The following is a 27,886-nucleotide window of genomic DNA, read 5'->3' as shown; positions in this document are numbered from 1 at the left end:
GCAGAGGCTCACCCCAAATGTCAGAGAACCAGTGTATAAATTGAAACGTGCATGCTTCTGTCTGAAAATGAATTGTTGTAAGTTGTAGGGATTCATTGTGAGCAAAATCAAGACGTCCTGGTGGGAGGGCATCAAACAAAAGGGGAGGAATCTGCCTTGCTTTTGCCCCCTCTGCTTCTCCCTGCCCTACAGCCCATGCCAGAAACAGACAACTTGTTGGAAGTTCAGAGGTGGTCAGCCATTTGGTTTTCCAAGGGCTTTCTGACTCAGGTATATACACACATGAAAAGAAAGAGGAAGAGGGAGATTAAATATTAATAAAGCAGGTAAAGAAGCACAGTACAGATGGGGTCAAGGATTTTGGGTCAGTAAAGACATTATCTCTCCTTGACCAGCCACGAAGGCTTAGGATGACCTTTGGCTAAAAGAGATACAACCAGGGAATTCCCTGGTTGTCTAGTGGTTGGGACTCAGTGCTTTCACTGCCAAAGGCCGGGTTCGATCCCTGGTCAGGGAACTAAGATCCCACAAGCTGCGAGGTGAGGCCAAAAAAAAAAAAAAAGAGAGAGAGATACAACCAGACCTGGCAATTAATGATAGGATTAGCTAACCCCTATATAATAGGCTACCTTGAATCAGGATTTTGCCTCATAGGATTATTATATTTCAGACAGTATGATGTACAAAACTTGGTTTCATGGTATTAGAGCTATTTAAGTTACTGCTAAGTTTAAACAAAATCCATAGAGTACATTTGACGCCAATATATTTTGTACCCATCTCCTGTACCCCTATACTGTGTGCCCTCATTCAGCTAAGTGCCTGGCTGAACATATAAAAGGCAAGTAGGCTGTCCCCTGGAAATTCACATCCATCCATGGTCACATCTGATACAAGTTACAGCTCTGTTTAAATTTCCAGCTGACTGACCTGCACACAATCATGAATGAAAACCAAACAGTGGAAAATAACGCCTTTTCCACCCTTCTCATGGTCTGTGGGAACAATGCTGCTGCACAGCCGTGCTCTGGCCTGTAGCCTGGTTTCCAGAAGTCACACAATTCTCAGATGGAGCGTCTGAGGCCTTTCACAGCACCAGCTGCCAGAGGCTGTGGTTTTTAAGTAACACTTCAAAAGTGGGACTGACGGCTATCAGCTGGAAGTCAGTAAGAGCAAATAGAGAAATAAGAGAGACAGATCTTTTTTGGCTCTACATGCAAAAGAAGATGAGACTCTTGGCATCCCTGCCCTTAAGTAACAGGCAGGGAGGAGCTTCTCTCAATGTCCTGGGAGCTTTTAGAGGTCAAGACTTATGACCTCCTTAGGGGGAAATCCGCAGCCCCTAGCACTGCTCAGGCCGGGTAGCACATCACTCCGTGTGAGCTGACACTTGGTGAACTATTTCAGCCACTCTGTGTGTTCTGGAGAAATGCTTCCACTTCTCCACATGGGCCCAGAGAGCACCTCTTAAGTAAAGATTCTGACGCCAGGGTTCCTGAGATTCTCCATTGCCAACAGGCTGGGGATGGTCCTGATGCTGCCAGCCCATGCACCATCTTTTCAGGGTCAGGATTCTAGAGAAGAAGGAAACCACTGAAAATGCCTTTAAATTTTGTTTCAGGAAGCTGCGTCCACGCCCCTATCCCCATCTCCCCTCCCCTCCCCTCCCCTCCCCCGGGTGGCTGGCCATGACAATGACAGTTGGTTGCCCTCTTGCTCCTGGCCACGGTGGACGTGTGGAGGCCCCGGTTAACCGTGCCCCTCTCTTCCCGCAGGGGAGGAGCGCCTCCGGGACCCCCCGGGCCCGGCAGAGGCCCAGGCGCCGGTGGGGACCGACGCCGGCGGGAGACCGAGCCCTCGCTGCTGGAGATGTTCCCGGGCGCAGCTCAAGAAGATCTTCTGGGGCGTGGCAGTGGTGTTGTGCGTGTGTTCTTCCTGGGCCGGTGCCACCCAGCTCGCCAGGCTGACCTTCAGGAAGTTCGATGCTCCCTTCACTCTGACGTGGTTTGCCACCAACTGGAACTTTTTATTCTTCCCGTTGTACTATGCGGGGCACGTCTGCAAGTCGGCAGAGAAACAGTCGATGAAGCAGAGATACAGGTAGGTGCTTCCGGGATGCCAGGATGCCGGCCTGGCAATGGGCTGCTCTCCCGATCGCTGATGCTACCGGCCTGCCCTAGTGGTTGGTCACTGGGAGGGGCCGGTGGGCACCGTGGTGAGAAGTCACCGTGTCACCTGCTGTCTTAGTGAGGTTCCAGGGTTGGCATTCTCTCCCCTCAGAGTGGTAACACCTTTCCTCTGCCTCGAGCCCCTCGACGCTAGGAACTGCTTTATATTAGACAGGAGAAGGCAGCATCTTCCAGAGGCGTGCTGTGGTAGGTCCCCCAGAAAGGGTAGAAATGGGAAAATTCTGTAGCTCTTTTATCCCTCCTCAGACTGGGCTGGGGACAGGTCCATGGAGCCAGGTGACTCGGCTGCTTCCTGTACCTTCCCCTCCCACGTGGCGATGTGAAGATTACTCCTCTCCTCTCCAATCCAAGCCTTTTCCTCCTTTGATTATGTGGTTGCATGGGTCTGAATATCTGGCAGACCCATGGGGTCGTCAAAGTCAAGGTACTCTTTGAGCTCTGTTGACTGTATTTTCTCATTGATATGATCTCACTGTATTTCCTCATTGGTATGACCTCCCTTTAAAAGAGGTCAGAAACCCTGACACCAGCCCTCTGCCACAACGTACAGCAGGGCTCCCCCAGCCTCCTTGGGAGTCGGATGGTCAGTGTTGGCCTTGGGGTCTCATCTGTGCCAGTCCCTGGATCTCATGGTTGCCCAAAGCTGAGGTCTTCTGTGGCTACATCAAGGACCCACTGTTGGCCCAAATCAGATCTACTCAGGAAAAAAAACCCAGGGAAAAGCATGCTGGCCAAGGTGACCAGATAGGCCCTGGGAATGTATCTTTCGTCAGCCCCAGAGGTGGGAAAAAATTTGAAAGCTGAGGGCTGTATTACTCTTTCACTACCACCTTCTTCCTCACTTGACTGCCACCCCACCAAACAACCCCCACATACAATCACCACGTCCCATTTACCATCTGCTTCAGACTTCAGCCCCATTCTGAAAAGTTACCCTTAGAAGTTGCAAGCTAGCTAAAAATCTCATTGGGTCCAAGGAACAAGGAGGTTTGGGAATGGAGGTTACACTCTGATCAGAATTTTTTCTGAGATTCTACCATTTTGTCACTGTAAAGTTAGACTTGGAGGTGTAGTGTTCAGAGGGAATTTGGACTAGCTCCTTTAAAAGACCAAGTTGTAAGTCAGAGCACTCATTCTAGAAGAAGGAGCACTGATGGAGCTCAGATTGAGTCACAAGACCGGCGTCACAGGTCCCCGTGGTGGAAGGGACTCAGAGGGGATTCTCAAAACAAAGCATGTGGCAGCCTGGAGCCTGGAACCGTTGCCCAGGCCTGGGGCATTGCCAGCGTTGACTTAAACCAGTGGCTTCATGGACCAGCCAGAAATTGCTCAAGAGGCACTTGATGTACCTCTTCTGAGCAGCAGCTAAAAGCAGGCTGAAACAAATCGGTTTAGAAACTTTGACAGGGCCCCAGATTGTCCCAAAGGCAAGAGAGGAATAATGGCCTGCTTTTAGTCACAGAGAAAAGCAAGTATTCAGTAAATGATGTATTTAACAGTAAAGTAGCCCTGAGTGGATTCAGTTTGTAATTAGGAGTTTGCCTTTCTTTAAACGGAGTAGAATATTTTGCTGCTGCTTCTCAGAAAGTGAGCTTATGTGCCCTTTCTTGACGGAGAATTACTGGAGGGAAGATGAAATGGCCTTTGCCTGCTTTCTTTAAACATGGCAGCTCAAAGAGGGCCTCCCCTGAGGAGCAGTACCCTCTACTGCCCTAAAGATGTATCCTCAACATGACACTTACCTTGGGACAAGACTAGCATTGCTGGCCACTTAGGGCAGGCCTGGCACCATTAACCAATTGTGCTGAAAACAACACAGAAGGAACGAAGCTCTTTTACCAACGAAGTTGGGTAAAAGCTCAAGGGAGGAAAAAATGAAAGGTCATTGAAGCAGATTAAACATAGAAAGACATCACACCTTGACTTCCTTGATTTCCTTGATAAGGAAGCTTATTGTCTTCCTGTAAAAAGTATCTGGGAAGACTCATGAGAGAATGATGGTGACTGGTATGTCAACTGGAGAACAGTGGAGGGCAAGGGGCAAAACCATCACTTGATTAGAGAAGCCAGTCAAAACCTTGCCCAATTTCTGTAATAAAGCTTAGCTCACCACTTAAAACATCTTTCTGATTGTAAACTGTGTTCTCCCTGTGGCTAAACAGAGCTGCTAATTTAGCAACCAATTTTGGGGTATGTCGGTTAAGCCATGCGCACCACTGGAGGAGTGAAGGAACATTCTTTCTCAAAAAAGGGAGAGAAAAATGTTAACATCACCGACTTTACTTGGGAAGTCATGACGGTGTCACAACTCAAACTGGGAGTTCTTTTTTTTCTTTTCTTTTTTTTTTTTGGCTGGGTTTTTTTTTTAATTGAAGTATAGTCGATATACAATATTATGTAAGTTACAGGTGTACAATATAGTGATCCACCATTTTTAAAGGCTATACTCCATTTATAGTTATTATAAAATATTGGCTATATTCCCTGTATTGTACCATATATCCTTGTAGCTTATATTGTACCATATATCCTTGTAGCTTGTTTTATACCTAGTAGTGAAGCCGTATCAGGTGTCTGTACCCCGACACCGAACTGAATCTCGGAGACAGAGTTTTGGGTGAAGTAGAAAAGAAGAGCTTTATTGCTTTGCCAGGCAAAGGGGGACACAGTGGGCTAATGCCTCAAAACTGTGTGTCCTGACCTGGAGGGAGTAGTGAGGAGTTTTATAACAATGGTTCAAAGAGGGCGTGGTCAGCTCGTGGACCTTCTTCTGATTGGTTGGTGGTGAGGTAAGCGGGAGTCTGCATCATCAGCCTTCTGGTTCCAACCAGTCTGGGGTCTACGTGCTTGTGGGCAGCAAACAGTTAACTTCTTCCACCTGGTGAGGGTTTCAGTGTCTGCAAAACCGCTCAAAGATACTGTTCTGTGTATCCCTTGAGGGGGAACCAGGACCCTGCCCCAAGGCTGCGCTATTGTTTCTTGACTGCTCTTCTCTTGTCTGTGTATCCCCTCCCTTCCCTGATTAGCATCTTTGAACCTGCCCTTTGGAACTCAGGGAAGGTCTTGGAGGCTGAATGAAGCCTATTTCCTGTAATCAACAAATGGGGGACACAGAAAGGCTTTTGTGCCCAGGAGCCCCACAGGGTCCTGCTTGGTGTCAGTAATTTGTACCTCTTCATCCCCTACCGAATTGGGAATTCTTTAAACAGACTTTAGGAGTCCCAGAAGTCAAGGCAAACTGAAATCACATCTTCCATATTTGTGCTTGTATCAAAATGAATGGAGAAGATGGAGAGTCAACTGAGGAGATGTGTCTTTGGGTGAAAGTGTTGCAGCAGGGAGCTGGGGAGAAAAGGGAAAAGGTAGAGACCGTTTTCAGAGAGGGAAGCTGGCCCAATAAGCCAGCTTTTCTTGTGGTTTTCAAGAAGCAATCAGGTAGAAGTTTCTTTTCTCTGAGCCCTCCCCGCCGAGGCTACTTCCCCAACGTGAAGCTAGAAGAGTCAGCCACAGCACAGGGAGGAAAGCATGTGGTGCCTCACACAGAGCTCCTCAAACCCTAGGCGTCTCCGAGATCTTGTTGAAGAGCCGATGATGATTCCGTAGGTCTGCGTGGACCCGAGGCTCTGCTTTCCTAACGAGCTTCCAGGAGATGCTAATGCTGCTGACCCACGGGCTGGGCTTGGACTGTAAAGGCCCTGGAGTTGTTGAGTCTCAGCTGCACGGTTTTTAAAAGGTTGCTGATCTGCCCAAGCAAGTAGGAAGCAGGACTCCCCGTACCATGTGAAACCGGAGAGTGACTGGCTTCAGGCCCCAGGGCTGTTTTGAGTCCTGGTCCGCTGCCACTTGCAAGGGAGGGGAGGCTCCATGGGCAAGTCTTTTAAGCTCCGGGAGCCTCAGATGCTTGTTTGTAAACGGAGGGTGATGACACACGCACCGCCCAGCACAAAAGGTTGTTGTGTGATCGTATGAGACCCCGTACGTGCAAGTGCCCTAAGCACTGTGAAATGCCATAAAAATGCCAGGAACCCTATTGTGATATTCTCCGCGGGGTACGATGCAGCCCCTGCTCAGTTCATCGGCCGCCTCATGGTGGCCCTGTTTAAACTGCAGGGGTGGGTCTTATGGGGAGTGGCCAACTCCTGCAGGGTCATGCAGGTGTTACACCTTGCAGAAATCAGCTTGCAGGTCTGTTGGCTGCACAGGGCATTCTGGAATGACCAGGGCTTCCTGTGATGGGGCACTGTTGTCAGGAATTAGAGTGTGGATGTGAAAGCCTCTCAAGCCCAGCTGTCCTGGGTTTTCAGCCTCAAGCCTGTGGTCTCCCCAGTGACACCAGCCCAGACTTCCGGGAGTAAAGTGAGCTCTTCTTTTTCCCCAGACCATCAACACCCTTCCCTCACCTTCCCTGTTTCTCACTGACAGCCAGTCTCAGGGATGCCCTGAGGAAGCAGTAGTGTCCAGGACCCAGGGAGGGCTCTGGCCACAGAGATGCGTGTGGGCGCTGCAGAAACTGTAGGCATGACCCGAAAGGGGGTTCAGCTCCCAGGAATCTGTGCAAAGCCAGGCTCCAGAGGGAGGCACACGGGGGAGGCCGTGTCAGGTTCATGGCCCTGGGGAGACTGTCAAGGGCAGGTGTGATGACACACAGCTTCCCAGCCCCTCTGACCCTGGGACAGGAGGACAGTGTCTCGGATCCCAGGGCTGCCACGGCCAGCAGAAATCAGCCAGAGCAGATCTGGGGCACCTGCAGGCTTGTCAGAAGGCCTTCCAGGAATTCCTCCCAGTACTGACCTCTTTTCATGAGCAAACACTAGAAGCTTCTGCTCTCCTGCGGCTGCCAGAGAAGTGAACGAACGATACAGTGGTGACAGATGTTTCCCTCGGTCTTTCGTAGTTCCAGGCTTCTGGAAGCTAGCCAGTTGATTCCGCTTCAGAAACGCCCGCAGGTGTTCTGAGCCAAGAAAGTTTTGATGCCACTCATTTGTCTTCAATCCCCCAAGGGCTGGGTGTGCGTTCGTAGCGACACAGACTTACGTGGGATCCATAAGGAGTCTCACCGCTGTAACTTTCAAAGTCTAAGGAGCAAAGCAGAGTGGTCACAATCTGGAGGTTCGCTCCTTCTGGAAATGGTTATTACAATCTTCTCAGGGATAGAATCATAGCTGGTCCTTGTCTTCAAGGAGCCCGCGGCCCGGTAAGGGACTCAGATAGCCAGACAAGGTGAGGGTGTGTGCAGGGGGCCCAGGGGAGAGGCCCAGGTGCGTGGCTCCTGGGACAGGCGGAAAGGTTTCTTAGAGGAAATGACCGAGGAGCAGTCTCTTGGAAGACAAGCACATGGTCCTGTAGGCGCTGAATCCCAGGCAGGCAGAGTAGTGTGGGGATGGCACAGAGGCTGAGAGAGCACGGCACGTGGGAAGCTCTGATCGGGGGTGGGAAGCGGGTGGGGAGACGCAGAGGAGCAGGAGGAGGGCAGGCGGCAGCAGACCCCCTGACTCCTACACGCATAGGCAGAGCAGGTTGGCTTCTGGTGCGAATGTGGGCAGGCGGTGGGAGTGGGGGGCAGAGAAGCCATCAGACTGGACCTTCAGCAGTGCCACCATCCCTCTGTTGAGGACGGAACGGAGGGCACACGGAGGCCGGGCCCGTAGGACAGGTGTGGGCTGGATGTCTGTGTGTCGGGGTGTCGACTGAAAAACATGCACAACCTAAAAGTTGAGAGTTATGTTTTATTCAGTGGACATTCTGAGGACTTAAGCCCGGGACACAGCCTCTCAGATCACTCTGAGGGACTGTTCCAAAGAGGTAAGGGGGCAGCCAGGATATAGAGGAGTTTTTGCAACAGAGACCAGGTAGTCAGAACATCAAAAGATTACTGTTAATTAAAGAAAACCAGACATCTCAAAGTTAAGGAATTCAGCGCTTTTCTAAGTGTGGGAAGATTCAAGAGTCTGCGCTCACAGAAATCATCCCTTTGATGTGCACCTCAGCTATCTGGGGCCAGCATCCTGTGTTTTCCCATACTGAGTCCTCTCAGGGCATAGGGTTAGAGGTGGCTGCAGCAGCTGTGGGCTTGGTGGTGGGCACCCTGTTTCCATCCTGAGTTCCCTCAAGGCTCACCGTCGGGGTGGCTGTAATGTGATGGCTTGATGGCTGCAACATCCTTTGTTTACTGGTATGGCAGGTGGCACTTTTCATTCGTGGGGGCATGTGGGCACGTGTGAGTGACACACATGTTGTTCCCAACCTTAGGAGCTCACATCCAAGTGGGAGAGAGACCCGTATGAAAAACAGAATGGGGTGTAACGGCGGGCAACAGTGGGGCAGACTGGCTGGGCTGCAGCTTGGATTTGAGGACAGGGCCAAGTGGAGGGTGGGACTGGATGGGGAGCCCTGTGGGTGCTGGCTTAAGGGGCTGGGGCTTTATTCCCCAGGCAGTGGGAGCCTCTGAAAGTTTTTGAATCCAGGACTGATATAATCAGAGCCGCTTTCAAAAGTAGGAGAGTGCTAATCACATAACTGGTTACAGAGCATGTGCCCGTTTCACGTCAGAGGTAGAATGACTCAGTATTTCAGGTTTTTGTTTGTTTCTTTGTTTTGAGCGTAGACCTTGAAGTATTACCAGGCCAGGTCTCTTGCTTTGAATTGTCAGCTACTTCTTCAGTTGAAAGCAAACTCCTGTGTTGGTGAAAAGCATTTCAGTGGTTATTTTCTCACTCAACTCAGGCATTCTGGAAATTGGCGAGGGAAATCTCCTTTCTGGGAAACACTGGGACATGTTTTTCAGGCCCAATGTGAATATGAACGCTTGGCCGAGGCCGCCGTAAATAGCGATGCCCCAGCACGCCCTGCCCTCCTGGCGCTGTCGGGCCTCCTAGCTGATGTGAGCTGATGGGGCCCCTTGCTTACTTTTTCTTCCCTGAGCCCTGGACATGCTCTGGCCTGTTGCTGCCATCAACAGTTCTTCTGCAGAGGGTGAGGGCGCTCTGTAAACAAGTCCACAGGGACCCTCCATTCTAAGAAGATAGAGATAGCCCTTCACTCATTTCACAAAATCTGCCAAGGGTTTTCTGTATGTCAGGCATTGTTTTATTTTTTAATTATTTTTTAAATAAATAAATTTATTTATTTATGGCTGTGTTGGGTCTTTGCTGCTGCACGCGGGCTTTCTCTAGTTGCGGCAAGTTGGGGCTACTCTTCGTTGCGGTGCGCGGGCTTCTCATTGCAGTGGCTTCTCTTGTTGCGGAGCACAGGCTCTAGGTGCTCGGGCTTCAGTAGTTGTGGCACACGGTCTCAGTAGTTGTGGCTTGAGGGCTCTAGAGCGCAGGCTCAGTAGTTGTGGCGCAGGGGCTTAGTTGCTCTGCGGCATGTGACCAAGGCTTGAACCCGTGTCCCCTGCATTGGCAGGTGGATTCTTAACCACTGTGCCACCAGGGAAGTCCCTCAGGCACTGTTTTAGGTGCTAGGGAAACAGCAGTGACCCAAGCAAATGAAAATTCCTGCCTTCACGGAGCTTACCTTTTAGTGGGGAGACAAACAGCAGACAACTAAAATACAATAGGTCAGAGGGTGCCGAGTGCTGTGAAGAAAGATGGGGCAGGGCTGGAGTAGAGGTGCTGGGCAGAGAAACATTGATGTCAGGCTGGGGGGACCTGTCTGTCTGTCTTTCTGAAGGTGCTTGTGGTTATACCAGCATCTCCTCACCCCGTCCACACCCAAAAGCCTGGGTTAGCCCCCGTTACTCACTCATTCATTCATTCTTTATTCATTCCTACAGTAATGTACACTCATGACTGTCAACTCTGAACATGTGCTACAGGACCCTGCCCTTGAGATGTCCAGAGCCCAAGGGTTAAGCCCCGCTTAGAGCTCAGGATACAGGAGTCCAGTGGCAAGGAGGTCTCACCAGCATGGCCTCCATGGGGTCCAAGAGCCCTGTGTGGCCACCAGCTTCAGGCCTAGGGACAGAGGCATTTCCTGGGCTCAGCCATCTCTTTGCCTTTCCCTTCCTCCTAACGTGTAGCCTTCTTGTTTCCTGTCTTATTTCCAAGAATCAGCCACCCGAGGAGCAACAAGCTGCATCCAGAGCCTGTGCAGCTGATGTCGTTGTTGTTTGTTTTTATAACTGGTTTAAAAGAAATGGGCAAAATATTTGGGAACTGCAGTTGTTCATTGGGCCCGTGTTTTCTGTTTGGTGGTAAATAATGGTAATTATGCATAAACATCTTCAAGGGGAACGGGGAGAAAAGGATAAATTAGGAGGTTGGAATTAACAGATACAAACTACTGTATAAAAAAATAGATAACTAACAAGGACCTACTGTATAGCACAGGGAACTATACTCAATATTTTAAAATAACCTATAAGGGAAAAGAATCTGAAAGAGAAAATATATGTGTGTGTGTGTGTATAACTGAATCACTGTGCTGTATACCTGAAACTAACACGGCATTATAAATCAACTATACTTTAAATAAAATAAAACATTTAAAAAAATATCTTCATACCAGGAGACTTTGGTCAGATTTGCTATTGAGGCAAAGCACCTTCCCCCTGAACACAGACACATACATACACATACACACACACAAAGACACATACACATAGCCATCTGAGCATCAGAACCTGTGGTACAGCCACAGGACGGCCCATAGTCAATGCTCTGAATCTAAGTAGGATGTCTTAAGACATTGTAATGGGTCCCAGTGTCAGCCAAGGCAGAAATGAGATGAGGGTGGCTGACAAAGGCTTAGATAGTCTCTGCCTGTCTTAAGGCAGCATTTGAAATATTTAAGGATGTGTCAGTGGAGAAACAAAACACAGAGCATCAATCCTGTGCCCTAGGTGGTGACGCTGACTCCAGGTCCCCTCTGCTCTGTCCTGTCATCATGGTATTTGTAGTTTCCCCGTGGATGTCACCCCCGTCCCACCTCCACATCTCAGTTCAACAGCTGCTGGCCTCATCCCAGGGAAGTTCAGTGACAGCCAGACACCCACAAAGATGAGTCCAGGACATTCTACGAGTGACTCTTCAGCTTTCCCTCAAGCAAATAGGAAATGTCATATTAACTCCCAGTCTCCTCTGTTCTCATGTACTTCAGCCACCATTCAGCCCCCAGTTACCTGAGCTCTCTGTCCGTCCTTGAACAGATATCAAGGATGGGTCTTTGCAGTGCAGCACTTTAAACTAACATTTTGGAATAGTGTTTATGAAAATCTTTAACTGGCTTTTAATCATTTTTAACAATTTGAACAGTTTAATAAACTGGTTCTGCTCTATTCTCAATCCCATGCCTTTTGGCATCATGGAGGAGCTCAGTGCAAAGATCACTTTGGGCCCCAATTAACCCTTTAGATACAAGCTTTGCCCAAGGCTGCTGAGCAAACAAATGCTTAGGGAACATTGATACCAGTGTCAGTCTCTACTGGATCAGCCCTCTTTCCTTTCCCCCTATTATTTAGTGACTCTGTAAGTTAAAAAAACAAGCCTTTATTGTTATGCTAATTTACCCTTGTAATTTCAGAGCAGGTCTAATTCAGCTGCAGCCATGTGGTTTCCCCACGCAGTTTCATTGAAATTTTGCCAAAGGTTGGTTCCAATGCTCCTGTTTGTGGGCTTGAAGAATGCCAGCCACTTAAATAATTGCCATATCAGGGTGATTATGGCTCTTTGAGGGTCAAGTTATCCTAGGCTGGGCTTATTAATAAGAGATTTAGTGACAGTTTTAGCACAAATCACCATGGTCCCTGTGAACCTTTGCAAGATCGGTGTTGCAGTGGCATAAGAGCTGGAGAGCAGGGGATCCCCAGATCCCAGAGGGGGATCCTTCAGCCAGCGGGCCCTGAGGGGCAGTTAACATTGCACAGGTCAGGCGATGGAAAAGAGCTCCTGTGGGTGGCATGCGGGAAGGTGCAGAGAGGCATGTGCAGATGCGTATGGGCTACAGGAAGAGGGGTTGCCACTGATGTGACTAGGGGGCTCAGACCCCGCCCATCCCACCAGCTCACGTGGAGCCATTTTTTACTTTCCATGTGCTTCCTAATCAGAGAATCAAGATGAGCAAGTCAGCTCATAGGTGCATTGGAATTTTAAAATCATACTACATTTAGGAAGAAGATATCTGCATAGAGATCCCAAAGCTGAAAAAGGGACTTTGACTACTCTCTAATCCAAATCATCCATACTAATCTAATCCATACTAAAGAGGCCATAGATGCTCAGAGAAAGGGCGTGAGACCTTTGTTCACTTCAATCCCAGACCTCTCCAGAAATGCTAGCAGGAAAGAAATGGTCAAAACTCTTCCTCATAGGAAGGAACATGGAGGTGGTGCCTGGGCAGGACAGACAATGGGGGGCGGGGGGAGAATGCTGCTAGCCCTTGCTTGGGGCACTGTGATCAAATGATAAGAAGGCAGGCTTGCCATCAGTCAGCTCATGTTTGAAACCCAGCTTTGCCTTCATTTGGCTATATTGCCATAGCTTAGTCATTAAAAGCTCTAAGCCTCACTCCTTATCCATAAAGTGGAGACCCTAATACCTATATCTGAGTGTTGCAATTGGCATTTCCCTTCTTCCGGGCGTTCCCAGTTTCTGCACAGGTCTTGTGTTTGAACTGAACAGAATTAAATATGATAGTGGCTATAAAGCCTCAAACCTTGCTTAGTCCAGAGGTTTGCTACCCATCTTTGGTTGACTCCAAATGTGAATCCCCAGACTCACACAAACCCTGGCTCCTGCACTTTGCAGATCATAAGGTGATGGTGATGGTGATGGTGATGGTGATGGTGATGGTGATGGTGATGGTGATGAATCTGCGGATGGTGATTATGGTGATGATGGTGATGGTGATGATGATGGTGATGATGGTCATGGTGGTGGTGGTAATGGTGATGATGGCGATGATGGTGATAGTAATGATGGTGATGAATCTGATGATGGTGATGATGGTGATGGTGGTCATGGTGATGATGATGGCGATGATGGTGATGTTGAAGGTGATGATGGTGATGGTGATAGTAATGATGGTGATGGTGATGGTGGTCATGGTGATGGTGGTAATGGTCATGATGATGGTGATGATGGTGATGATGAAGGTGATGATGGTGTTGGTGATAGTAATGATGATAGTGATGATGATGGTGATGGAGAACATTCCAACCATGCATGACTGAGTCTTTCTCCTCATGAAGATTCAGATAAGTCATGTAACTGGTGTGGAGCCCACAGTAGAGAGGGCAGCTTCTTGACTTGTCATTCTTTTGGGCTCTTGGGAAGGGGACATTTCTTGGCAGAAGTGAGCTTTGAGACAAGCTTGCCAGGAAAAAGGCAGAGAACTCATGTGGTACATGCCATGTGTCATTCTAGAATGAGCTGAAAGCAAGACAGAAATGCGAGGTGATTCATATGTCTAGAAAGCAATGTCCTGTCAAGCTCTTGATGTTCGTTTTGGTTTTTGGAAAGCTAAAAAAGAAAAAGGGAGTGGAAATGCTGGTACAGTGCAGAATGTTAAAGCAGACACGCCTTATCGTGTCATTTTTCTTCCACGGGCACCATTCTAGCCTTGATTGTATACAACTCAGAGCTAAATTGGACTGGTCACCCCTGACATGGGAACAGCCATTATAATGGCTTCCACAGCCTTCACCCCACTTCCTGCCCCATACAGCATTTGCACACCTACTAGTGTGATGCTCGCACCAGACACCAAGGATGCAGAGAGGAACGAGGCCACATGGTGGAGGCAAGGGACCCCAGGCATTGGAGTCCAGCTGATTCAGGTTCCCAATTCTACTGCTTACAAATCTGCACAACTCCAAAGTTTTCTTTCACTTCAGTGATCTGATATTTAACAATGGGCCAATACTGCCTATTTCCACAGGCTGGCTGCAAGATTTGGGGTACTTGTCTGAACTTGGCTGTTGGTTGGTACTGAATGAATAGTGGTCACAGCGCCTCCCACTGCTGAAACAATGACCCCTATGGTGGTGATTGTTAATTTGCATACTCTGCCTTAACAGCCTTACTGCACATACATATTTCTCTGAGCATTTTCATTTCTAACTGAGCCACAGAGCAAAGGGACTTTTTGGTAGTTGCATTCTCTCCTACGTTATTTCATTATATTACGTTCCACATAGGCCTTCCTCAGCTAAGGAATTGGGAGCCTATGGGGAGAGCAATCACTAGAAATTGTTATGCCTGATTTTTTTGTTTTCTTTTGTGGTTCTAAATTTTTTTTACATTTTTTAAAATATTCTTTTCCATTATGGTTTATCATAGGATTTTTTTTTTTTTTTTTTGTGGTATGCGGGCCGCTCACTGTTGTGGCATCTCCCGTTGTGGAGCACAGACTCCGGACGCGCAGGCTCAGCGGCCATGGCTCACGCGCCTAGCCGCTCCGCGGCATGTGGGATCTTCCCGGACCGGGGCACGAACCCGTGTCCCCTGCACTGGCAGGCGGACTCTCAGCCACTGTGCCACCAGGGAAGCCCTATCATAGGATATTGAATACAGGTCTCTGTGCTCTACACTAGAACCTTGTTGTTTATCCATCCTATATATAAAAGCTTACATCTGCTAACCCCAAACTCCCACTCCATCCTTCCCCCACCCCCTCCTCCATGTGCTATGCCTGATTTTTAAAGCAAAATCAAATCACATTCTCTTATGTAGCCAGTGTCCATGCTGAGTGCTTCAGAGAGTCAGTCCTCCCTTCACCAAATCACAATTTTTTTTTTTTTTTGGCCGTGCCACACCTTACGGGATCTTAGTTCCCTGATCAGGGATTGAACCTGGGCCCTCGGCAGTGAAAGCGCAGAGTCCTAACCACTGGATCCCCAGTGAACTCCCAAAACCTGTGTTATCTACTTCAAGCATGAGCCAGAGCAGACCAGGCTCCCTCAGGCCAATCTTCCCCTCCACCCATCACCCTGAGTCTGGACCTGAAAGCCTGGCGAGGGGCAGGGGGCGGGTCTCCAGCTGAGGGTCCCTGAGAACCTTCAGATGCATTTCCCAGCCTGGGCCGTCATGTTCTAAGAGAGACCCCAGCTGTTGGTGGCTCTCCTGTGCCTCAGAGCCCATGAACCTGGCCCTGGAAAGCTCTCTGTCATTGAAACTGCATATTGGTTTGATGGCCACACCCCATACCATCTAGTTGAGTTTGTCGCAAGAGATGAAAAATCTGATTGCCTTTTCGATGTTTATGCAAAGTCTATTCTCGGGCTTCCTGGATATTTTAAAATAGAATCATAGTCATTACATTTACCTCCTCAGCTGTTTTCTACTTCAAGTAGAGAGGAAACAAAATGATTTATGTGCTTAGATCCTTTCTCGCTTTTCTTATCTAAGTGCCTGACTCCGTGACACTTACGTTAAATGAGTTACTCTCTACCATACATACATTATTAATTTATAACATAAACGAAATTAAAAGCACTGGAAACTAAAGCTCCCTCATTGCAGGAACATATTAGAACCATTATGTGGAATATTTTGCTGTGTGTTTCTCTGCAGGGGGGTGGGAAATGGAAGTGAATTTTTTCAATGACGGGCTTTAGATGCTCCACCTGCAGGATGGAGACCGGCTTGTTAATATTTTATTATGGATTTAAGTTGGGGGATTGGGTCTTTTCAATGCTTTATTGGTTATTTTTCAAGTGTTTGGTTTTATGAAAGTTAGATCAAAGTTGGTATGTTTAAATCCAGCTCAGAGAGAGCCCTTGTTTCTTGGTGAAGGTGTTTCCTCCCATGTAGGGAGCAGAGGGAATTGACAAGGTGGACTGAGAGGCATGTGTACACGTGCATTTTACAGAATCCTTTTGGGGGGCTTGTGAGGCTTCGTAGATCTTCCCTGGAGAGGAGGGACGGAGCCGTGTAAGCTTCCAGGGCAAGCCCCCAGCTCTCGGGGGCAGCCAAGCCCCTGGCATTCCGTAGTGTGCTGGCACCATGGAGAACTTTGCAATCATCCTGCAGCAGAGATGGGGAAATCCAGGACGAGATCTGTACTCTTCCTACCACATTGTCGGGTTATTGCCAAGAGGGGGTGTCCAGCCAGGGACTATATCTCCCAGCCTCCCTTGGCTTCTATGTTGGGCCAAGTGACTTCCTCCCAGAGACCACTTGGGGGTGTCAAGCAAGGCAAATTAGGACCAGGCAGGCATTGCCCACCCTCCTCTTCTCTGCTCCACTGGCTGCACACACAGGATTCCCAGGTTCCCAAAGATGACAGAGCCTCTGGTTCCCAAATGTGATGAGATTTTAAGTGACTGAGGTTAAAGCAGATCAAAAGACTCCTCAAAAGAGCTGTCTCTACTTGCTGTCTCCGTTTTTTCTTCCTGGGTTCTTTCTTGAACACACTACTTTTCATCCCCACCACTACTTCCATCCCCACCACTCGGTGAAAATGGATCATGGCAAAACCACCAGTGATCTCCACGTCGCCAGTGTCAGTGATCAAAATCAGCCTTCATCTTCTTCAACCTGGATGGAATGGGACCCGTATCCTGTGGTCTTTTTTGAAATGCCAAGGGTAGAAACAGCATGATGTGCGTACACTTTTGGCGAAGCAAATAGGAGAATCACCGAGTGGTAAAATACCACCTGTCTTCCAATACCATGACTCAGAACTGAACTTCTGTTGTGCTCAGCCTCCAAATTAGGGGGGTAGACACAGCAGCCAATATGCTAATTAGTACAGTCCCCATCCTTCTATCCCAACCCATAGAGTTGCAGTCCATCTGAAAACCTACTTCCTCCGCAGCGTGCACTTGGGCATCCTCACTACCCAGGAGCTTCCATGGGGTTTTATTTTTATTCTCAATATAATAAAAATTGTAAAAGTGAGGGGCTTCCCTGGTGGTGCAGTGGTTGAGAGTCCGCCTGCTGATGCAGGGGACATGGGTTTGTGCTCCAATCAAAGAAGATCCCACATGCCGCGGAGCAGCTGGGCCCGTGAGCCATGGCCACTGAGCCTGCACGTCCGGAGCCTGTGCTCCGCAACAGGAGAGGCCACAACAGTGAGAGGCCCGCATACCACAAAAAAAAAAAAAAAAAAAAAAAAAAAAATTGTGAAAGTGTACCTGGACAGAAAATGGCAGCATCTAAACACAAGGAGAGGGTCTCCCCTGTGTATCTCTAGCACCTAGCTCAGGGTCTGGCACAGAGCAGACACAGAACAGATGATGATAGGAGGGAGGGCAGGAGGGGGAGGAAGAAATAATCACGTGGGCAGTGTCAGTATCATCATCCTCATATTCACTGTCAGAGCAGATGCTGAGACCAGCTCTCGGAAGGCGCTTTGCTAGGGGGCAGCTCTGGGATATACCCTCTATCCTTACAGCAAGCCGTTCCCTTCCCAGCCAGAATGATAAACTGACCCCATTCTGAAAGAGCTCTTTAATGATGAAACAATTTTAGATAAAAAAAGTGTTTGATTATCAGCCACTTTTTGGAAATTAGGTCTGAAATTAGGACACGCCAGTTCAGCGGATGCCCCTTTAACTGGCTGATTAAAGCCAGAGTAAACACCCATCCTCATGTAAGTTCAATGTGGCCTTTTTACCGGCTAGAATTTCACATTCTTTTAAAACTACACGCTCATTGCATCCCAGAACAGAGGAATTTAGAGGATTTGTGTATTCAGGGTCTTAAACGTCTTGCAGACATTTTAACCAGCTGTGAGATTTGAGATTTTACATCTGTTCCAGTTACTGTTGCTGTTTAACAAGCTACCCCCAAACTTCATGGCATCAGCACCCCTTTCATTGTGGTCTTGGGTGAGGAATTCTGACAGGGCACGAGGGTTGGGTTTTCCCTGCTCCGTAATGTCAGAAGCCTCCACTGGGAAGATGTGCTGGGTGGGTAACTCGGTAGCTGGGGCTATAGTCCTCTGGGGGTCTCCCCTCCAGGTCTGGTGGGTGATGCTGGCTGTCACCTGCTACCTCTGCTGGGGCTGTCAACCTGAGCACCTACACCTGGCCTCTTGGGGTGACCTGGGCTTCCTTATGACATGGTAGCCTAGGAAAGTCAGACTGTTTTCATGATGACTCAGAGCCCCGACAATGAGTGTCCCAGGGAAAAGGGATCTCATTCCTTTTAGGACTTAGCCCCAGAAGTCACAGTGACCTTTTCACTGTACTTTTTCTGTCACAAGCCCACCCAGTTTCAAAGGGAACATAGACCCCACGCCTCAGCTGGAGGATGGTGAGATCCCTGGAGGAAGAGTGCATGGAATGGAAGCTTTGTTGCCACCACCTTTGGAGAATACACATCATCTAAAGCCAATGTGGGGCATAGGGGAGGGTGATGGCCTCCCTCTGTCAGAAAAAGGTGTGTCTGGGCTACAAAACGCAGGCCGGAGGCTTGGGGAGGGGCGGCAAAGGACGTGACTCTGGAGGAGGATTCTATCAGGGAAGCAGCAGGGCCTCAAGGCACCTCTGTCCCCTGACCTGGGGGAGACGTCAGAGCCCTGCTATCCTCCTGAAGCCGGTGAGTGTGGTCAGACCACCTCCCAGCCTATCTGGGCACCTGGGGCATCTCCAGGTCAGATTCTGCTCCAGCCTCACCCCAGATTTCCGCCACCATCTTCTTTCTTTGAGAATTAGCACCTTTATCAGTAAAGCAGAAAATAATATCACCCCGGGTAGAGAAGGCTAATAAAAGTGATAATAACTGATTCACAGAGGGTAAAACTACTCTGGAACTGCTGAATTACAAGAACAAACACTTGATGTGTTTACCGTCCAGGTATCTCCTTGCTACCTTTTTCTGTACTGATTTTTCCCCTGCTAAAGATGTGGATTATTTTTATGCAAATAATGTAAGGACTGTAGTATTACAGGCCCTTGCCAACACAAGAATTTATGACTCAAGTCACGTCCTCTTATGCACTGAGCTGCCAGAAAAACTCTCGTTAACTAAAGCCACACGTAAGACAAAAACAGCCGTGTGATGGGTTAAAGCGTGACTAGGAAATTGCTCCCAGAAGCGGCCAGGACGGCAGAGCAGAGTGTCCTTGTGGCTCTGTGGACCGAGAGCTCTGAGAACTGGGAGCCTTTGTTGGCTGCCACGTGTGCTCAGGTCAGATGGTACAGGTGAGTGATAAGGCCAGACCGTGCGCTGTCCCAGGAGTCTGGGGGGCCACCAGAGAGGCGACAGACATGGCAGGATATGGTGGTCTTGAAGAAGGGAAAACCACAGCCGAGTCCAAGACCTGGCAGAGCTCATGGGGCAGCAGACTAAGGTGTGGGTGGGATGACCTTAGTGGGTGGGATGGAGCGCAAGTACTAAGCAGTTCCAAGGCCAAGGGCACGAGCATACTGGGTGCTGCTTGCTGGAAAGAGAGAAGGATGGGTGTGGAGGAAGGGGGAGACAGAATAATGGCTTTTTTTAAAAATAGTAATCTTTATTTCCATTTAAGCTTTGGCAAATCTCTCTCTCTCTCTCTCTCTCTCTTTTTTTTTTTTTTTTTTTTTTTTTTTTTTTGGCCATGCTGCGAGGCATGTGGGATTCTTGGTTCCCCGATCAGGGATCGAACCTGAGGCCCCTGCAGTAAAAGTGCAGAGTACTAATCACTGGACTGCCAGGGAAGTCATAACAATGGTTTTAAACTTCATTGTTTGATAGGTTGGTTAGTTGGTTGGTTGGTCAGTTGATTGGTTTGGTTGATTGGTTGGCTAGTTAGTTTTTGGTTTGGGGATGTTTAGCAGAGAAATACTTTCTTCTGCTTCAAAGAAAATCACACAGGGAAATGCTATCTAGAAAACAAGATTCAAGAATCGCTGCTCCTCTAACCGGGTTAAGGTTCATAAGTGACCTTGACACTTTAGCCCAGGTAGATAATTGCTGTCACAGGTGTGCCCAGCAGAGGGGCTCAGGCAGACCCGGGTGCTTCTTCTCTTGAGACTGCAGCCCCCAAAATGTGTTCCCCGAACGTGAGGAGTGCAGGGTGTTAATTAAGCTTCCGTGGGTACATCCACTTGCGAAATGCGTAGTGTTTACTCCAGAAATTCTCAGTCCTTAAAGTGTTAACATGCACTGGGACCTTACACGTGACATACAACACGGGCTGTCTCCCAACACAGCGAATTACCAAGCCCTTTCTCTACTTAATGTAACGCATGTACTAGCATTCTAAGAAGCATGTTTTTGAAGATAGTTTTTGAAATAATTATTCCAAATAGAAGAAGAAGAAATGGATGGAACTCTTAATTAAAAAGAGATGTAATATGTGGCAGTTGGTAGAGAGAGCGTTTGGTGGAGACAGAAGCAGAGGCAGAGAGCAGAGTAGCTGGGACATGGTCCCCAGCAGAGGGAGGCCAGAGATGAATCCTGCTTTGTAGAGATGACAATGCCAGCAAATTCCAACCGGAACATGCAAGAGCGATGGGTTATTCTTGACCACTGCTGGATGCCTCATTGAGCTAAACTCTGGTCCTCTCATAAACCTTTGACGTTCTTTAGAGTAATTTCATTGCTCAAGAGGTAAAGGAAATAATGAGGAATGGTGTTCTTTGACCAATAAGGAAAAACAACTTAGTGAGTGAAGATTACAGGGACACAAGAGAAAGTGACCGTGGCATCCTAAAGTTTATGAAAGGGAAGCACATATTTGTGGGCGTGGAGAGATCTTAAAATAAGAGATCATTTGAGTTTGACCCTTTGGCCCTATAGGCTAATGATGGGAATAACCACCAGATGGAAACTATATGGAAGAAAGCAACCCATTTACAAGTTCAACCAAAACAATTTGAAATCCCTAGTAATAAACATAACAAAATTTTATAGGACCTCTATGAAGAAGGCTTCAAAATTCTGGAGACTCAACAACATAAAAATGTCAGTCCTCCCTCCATTCATTTCTGAGTGTAATGGTATCCCAATTAAAATACCAAAAGGTTTGTCTTAGGAAATGGACAGAAAGCCCTGAGAAAGAAAAGCGGTAAGGGGAACTCGCTGTTCTCGAGGTTAAAACATGGTAGGAGGCCATGTTTTGGAGGAATTAAAGCAGTGTGATGCTGGCACACGATTAAACAGAGGACTGATCAAATGTAACAGAACGTCCACAAGTAGATCTAAATACATAAAGAAGAACTTTAGTATATGTTAAGTGTGCTGTCTCATGTAAGCAAAGGAAAGATGAACTGCTTAGTAAGTGATGTTGGGACAACAGGGAAGACATCTAGGAAAAAATTAATTTGACTGCTCAAAGCCTAGGGAAATTCCAAATGGAATTTAATTGTAAAACCTAAAATTTCATGAGTGCTAGATAAAACATGAGGTAATCCTGTTACTACTTTTCTTTTATTGCCTTTCTCACTGTGATTCAAAGCAGTGATTTAAAGACTACTGCTTGGCAAAAAAATAATAATCACCATAAGCAAAGTGAGAAAACAAACTGATAAACTGGGGAAAATGTTTGCAATTCATATAATAAACAAAGGGTTAAGCTCTCTAATAAATAAAGAGCTCTTACAAATCAATATAAAAATGACCAACAACTCAATAAAAAAACGTGCAAGAGATGTGACAAGTAGTTCATAGGAAAGGAAATGAAAACAGCTTATACATGTATGAAAAAATGCTTAATCTTACTCATTATGAGAGAAATGTAAATTAAAACTGGTAATTTTTTTTACCTGTGTTACTGACAAAACAAAAACAAAAAGGTTTGATAATATGCTATGTTGGCAAAATTGTGAGAAACAAGTACTTTAGTACATTGCTGGTGGGGTGCAAATTAGTAAACCTTACATAGGGCAGTTTGTATAGTAGTACCTATCAAAATCACAAATATATCCACTTTGACTAGGACTTACCTTCTAGAATTTACATTACAAGATGTACAAGAAAGCCCGGATCATGAAGTATAAACAAAGTAGCATTGTAGCATTGTTTGTAATTGGCTAAATATTTCTCCCCAAATATTCATCAGTGGGAGACTGGCTAAAGAGATTATGGTACAGGCTTATAGTGGATGCTATTCAGCTGTAAATAAAGAGAGGATGCTTTCGGCCAGTGTCAGCTAAAACCACTTGCCACCCCGTTTTGACCCATCTACCACCTTTCTGACCTCAGTTCCCATCCTTAACTCTTACACGTTCCATAAAATACCATCACGAATGCTGAATGAACATGACACTTACTTTTAAAGTTTTCACAGATATTAGCCCTACTTCTGTCTGCCAACATGGTGAGAACTGCTGTGACTCTTATACTGCAAAGATCAAGCAGTTTAATGATACCCAGAGTAAGTGAAGGCAAGCAGAATTTGGCCTTCTCACATCCTGCGGAGGGAGGATAAATTGGTACAGTAGTTTTGGAGGTCAGTGTGACAATGTCTATTAAAGTTTTAAATGCCCATTAACCCACCAATTCCACTTTGAGAAATTTATCCTACTGACACCTGCATATATAAGGATGCTCACTGTATGTTTTACAGTTTGGCTCCAGGTTTTTGGGTCAGTGTTGAATGGCAGTCAGAAAACAGGTTCTAATGCCTACTAGTGTCAGGGTCTCATCTTCCTACCTTGTCTGCAGGTTAGTCTGTGTAGCTATTATTGCCACCACAAGGCTGACTTTACAGCAGTAAAGGAAATATCAACTGCTGGTCAGTCAGGAAAAAAGAAGGACCCTACAGGTAGAAACCAAAGCCTGTTACCTCAAATGCAATCAAGTCTCCTGTCTTTCAGACCATAGTCTAGAACATTAGTTTCCCAGTGATGATAATTGGATGCCCAGAATATTAAACTCATCTCATGACTATAACCAAGAGATTAATCATGGGTGTATTCTATGTAACCTAAATAACCAAAGACATGTACTCAAGAAAAACTAACTGAAAAAAAATTAGTTTTTTGCTTTAAAAAAACAAAGGTAAAAAGTAAAAGGCTACTAGAGACAAGGAAGCATGGAGTGCATGGTTGTTTCAGAATATACCCCCAAATTCTTTGATGTTCCTCCCTTCAAGTGGTGGAGGTTAATTTTCCTCCCCTTAAGTATGGGCTGGATGTAATGAGTCTTCTAATGAATGAAATATGGTGGATGTGATGGTGGGTGACTAGGTCATCAGAGACCTCGTGGCCTCTTCCTTGCTTTCTCTTGGATTGTTTGCTCTGAGGGAGGCCTGCTGTCCTGCTGTGAGAACACTCAGGTAGCCTGTAGCGCAGACCCCTTAGTGAGGGACTGAGGCCTGCTGCCAGCCCCTGCTGACACCTTGACAACAACTACATGCAACACCTGCTAAACCACTCACAAATTCCTGTCTCTCCGAAATTGTAAAATGATAAATGCATTTTCCTTTAAGCTGTTAAATTTGGGGAAGATTTGTTATGCAGCAAGAGCTAGCCAATACAAAGATGGAAAAGCAGTCTGTGGTTAATAAAGATGAACGTTCCCCGAAACTGTGCCATTTGCAGAGATGTAGCTAGACCCAGAGACTGTCATACAGAGTGAAGTAAGTCAAAAAGAGAAAAACAAATATTGTAAAATATCACTTATATGTGGAATCTAGAAAAATGATACAGATGAACTTATTTGCAAAGCAGAATTAGAGACACAGATGTAGAGAACAAGCATATAGATACCAAGGTGGGGGGGTGGGATGAATTGGGAGATTGGGATTGACACATATACACACTACTATATATAAAATGGATGACTAACACATATACACTACTATGTATAAAATAGATGACTAACACATATTCACTGCTATGTATAAAATAGATGACTAATGAGAACCTACTGTATAGCACAGGGAACTCTACTCAGTGCTCTGTGGTGACCTAAATGGGAAGGAAATCCAAAAAAGAGGGGATATAGGTATACATATAGCTGATTCACCATGCTGTACAGCAGAAACTAACAGAAAATTGTAAAGCAACTATATTCCAATAAAAGTTAATTAAAAAAATAAATAAAACAAATTACCACCAGCATCTTCCGGGAAAAAAAAAAAAAAGATAGACATTCCCACTATGTCAGGCTCAGGATATGATTTTATTAAGCCCCATTATCCAAGACTCCATGTCATTTCAGGATCCACTGCACCAAGAAATACCATTATTATGGCTGAGTTTGGATATTAGCTTATGGTATATGTTTGAATAATCTGAAGAAATTTAAGTTATAAGAATCTTTTGATGCTTTTTGAATAGCATTTGATTACCCTATATTTTACCTCAAATTTTCATCTCTTATATTTTCATCACCCAAAACATGTGCTTTTGACACTTTGTATACAATTCCTAGTGAAAACTTGTCAATGTAAATAAAAATCTCAAAGCTTTAGTAAATGAATAAGTAAATAGCAGCTTCATATTCAGTGATAAGGAAAGATCTCCAAGAAATATTGTTCAGTGAAAAAGAAAAGCATACTAGTATTTGTATTTTTTTAATAAAAAGGAAAAAAGAATAGTTATTGGTATTTTTTTAATATGCATTAAAGGAAGGATAAGCAATAAATTAAAAACTGTGGCCACCTATTAGTGGGATTGGAACAGAGAAAATAGTTTACTGCCTTATGTAGTCAAAGAGAAATACATAATTTTTTTTAATTAAACAAATTTTAAAAGTGAGGGGCACCAAGAACATCAGTATGGGCCATCCAGGTTGCTCTCTGATGAGTTCAGAGTTTTTTAAAAGTATTGATATGTACAGAAAATAGGAGAGGCACATACCCAAGGCTGAATGGCAAGTAAGGGCAAGAATAACCCCCAGGGCTTCCCTGGTGGCGCAGTGGTTGAGAGTCCGCCTGCCGATGCAGGGGACACGGGTTCGTGCCCCGGTCCAGGAGGATCCCACATGCCGTGGAGTGGCTGGGCCCGTGAGCCACGGCCGCTGAGCCTGCGCGTCCGGAGCCTATGCTCTGCAACGGGAGAGGCCACAATGGTGAGAGGCCCGCGTGCTGCAAAAAAAAAAAAGAATAATCCCCAGGATGAGCTAAGCCTTGTGAAAGATGCCAGGAACAAGGACATTTTTGGATATTTGCAGCGAAAACATAACACGAAAGGCTAACACAACCACTGCCAGGGGAAGATGGAAGGGTGCTCCTTGGCAGCACACAGAAAGTAGAATTGCTCTCCTCTTTGACCCTACTGCTTCTTACATGTGGGACCTTTAAGCCCTGCTTGTACAGGTTGTTCGCTCCCGTGTAGCTATCTGGGTCATTGACTTATGCCAAGATTGGCCTTGGTTGTTTGGGGGTTGTCTTGGGTGTTTTGTTTTGTGTTGGTTTTTTGCTTACTGACCCAGGAGCACTGTGCTTGGTTCGACCTTGTTCTTATGGGCTGATTGTCCCCTTTATGCTCTTGTCTCCTTCAAAGCCAAAATGGGCACTAACGTTTTGTATCCTTGAGTAGTGTTCACACTCTCCTGTGTTCTCAAAACTCATTGTGGAATTCACTTCAGCCTCCAGCCAGCTGCTAAATCAGCCAAGAATGCTTCCACCAGGCCTTGGCCTCTTTGTTCCAGAGGCCACTAGTGGTGCAGATGTGGGCTTCGCTCTTTGGGTACCAAGCCGTTGGAGAGAAGCATTGCCATGTTCTCTAATCCAAGAAGGATAACCTTCAAATGGAGGAAAGAAAATGAAGCACAGACTTTACTAAGAAGGAGTTAAAATCTACAAAAGGAGGCAAGATTGAAGAAGTACACTTAGCCATTCTAAATTCTTCAAGTCTTCAGGCCCAAGTTAATACTATCACAGGATGATGAAAAAGCATTCAAACATGACTGGGAAAGATATTATAAGAAAATGAAGGATACTGGAGGATCACTTCTCAGTTTTCCAAATGGTGGGAAAAAATACTCTCCACCAAGTAACATGGATTCATAGTGAAACTCATGAATGAATTATTAAACAGTTCGTGAGCACTGAGTAAAGAAATGCAGAAGCCAGGATGGTTCGTTTATTAAAAAATTATGCCAAATCAGCTGTGAAATCTTTGTCAGCTTCTTTTGATTATTGTCAAGCTGGAGGGAGGTAACCAATGTTTAACATCTTTGAACTGTCCTATTCAATACTTTTGTCAGGAACTAAGATGCGCATATGTAGTAGAGGGCTCTGTTTTCCTATGATAACGCTGTTTTACATAATGTATTTTAAAATTTCCTAACTAATTAAACTTGTACTTTGTGAAAGATACTGTTAAGGGAATGAAAAGGCAAGCCACAGGCTGGAAGAAAATATTTGCAAAACATCTTTAAAACTTAACGATAGGACCACCTTACACCTATTAGGACAGCTACTCTAAAAAAACAAAACAAAACAAAACAGAAAATAACAAGTGTTGATGAGGATGTGGAGAAAGTGGAACCCTTGTGCATTGTTGGTGGGAATGAAATGGTACAGCCACTATGGAAAACAGTATGCTGGTTCCTTAAAAATAAAATTACTGGGGCTTCCCTGGTGGCGCAGTGGTTGAGAGTCCGCCTGCCAATGCAGGGGACACGGGTTCGTGCCCCGGTCCGGGAGGATCCCACATGCCGCAGAGCGGCTGGGCCCGTGAGCCATGACTGCTGAGCCTGCGCGTCCGGAGGCTGTGCTCCGCAACGGGAGAGGCCACAGCAGTGAGAGGTCCACGTACCACAAAAAAAAAAAAAAAAAAAAAAAAATTAGTTTATAAATGCAACAGTGAATTCTTAGAATGAATAAAGAGTGAGTCAAGTAACTTTTAGGGGTGATGGAAATGTTCTACCTTGATAGTAGTAATAGTATGATTGTATAAATGTATCAAAACTCATGGATTTTTACACGTTAAAATAATTCATTGTGTTTTATGTAACTTATACCTTACTGAAGAATTTTTTTTAATGAGGTGAGTGAGTTGGGACTATAATTTTTATGCCAAAATTGTATGAAAGCACAAAATACCATCCTTCACTATGTGACTTTTACTGCATGATTCTAAAGAGAATTATTTTTACAAGGGCTTTATCTGTTTTTTTCCAAGTCTCCTTTAAATACTTTCATATTTAGACCATTCTCTTTTAAACCTTCTTTGAAGTCATCATCCTTGTTAAATGCCTCTTCTTTAGTTGGTAACTCTTCTAAATCCCCTGACCTCCATTGGTTAGTGGTTTTATATATGACTTGATCTGTTCTCCAACATCAGTGCCATGGATTACTGGTTTGGTATGGGGTTTTTTTTGTTGTTTTGGGGGGGGGGGTTTGCAAGATTTGCCATATACTTTGCAACGAATTGCCCTGTATTTGCACTCAGCAAAAGAAGATGGACAAGGATGTCGAAACAAAGGATGAGCATAGATGCTAGTGTTGAATGGGGAAAGAATTTGAGTAGGAAATACTTTTACACTGCAGTAGAGTTGGTTCACTAGAGAATAATTTTGTGTTAGGATGATTTTTGCTTTCCTATGCAGTTTTGTAACTACAGAGACTGCAATCATAAAGGTGTGAGAATGCCTTGGAGAAACAAGATGCATTTTAAAAATCACATAATGTAGATGAAACCAAACTGAACTAATGGGTTAAAGAGTGGATGGTCCTATCAGGATTCAAAAAGATGTTGACAAGATGGAAATGATCAGCCTAAACCAGCAAGGGGAGATTTAACACACATTACCTTTAATACATCACCTATTTGAGTTTAAGAGACTAATTTCATTTTTTTTAACTCTCTTTTTAAAAATATTTATTTATTTATTTATTTATTTATTTATTTGGTTGCTCTGGGTCTTAGTTGC

At 45.9% G+C, this 27,886-nt stretch overlaps 1 protein-coding gene across 2 annotated transcripts in view; it reads left to right on the top strand.

Moving 5' to 3' along the window:
- The window catches only part of SLC35F3 (solute carrier family 35 member F3), a gene marked incomplete at both ends in the record, with an annotated part of 288,308 nt that overhangs the window by 199,880 nt on the left and 60,542 nt on the right, over positions 1 to 27,886 (top strand). For both annotated transcript variants that reach the window (XM_082605078.1, XM_082605079.1), the window contains one exon: positions 1,776 to 2,100. In XM_082605078.1, coding sequence (XP_082461204.1) covers positions 1,776 to 2,100 — 325 coding nt within the window. The remainder of the gene's footprint in view (positions 1 to 1,775; positions 2,101 to 27,886) is intronic.

Source organism: Mesoplodon mirus (genome assembly GCF_964341445.2).
Source record: "Mesoplodon mirus genome assembly, chromosome: 2".
NCBI lineage: Eukaryota > Metazoa > Chordata > Mammalia > Artiodactyla > Ziphiidae > Mesoplodon > Mesoplodon mirus.
The sequence above is the reverse complement of the archived record's forward strand: the minus strand, read 5'-3'. Positions and strand labels throughout refer to the sequence as shown.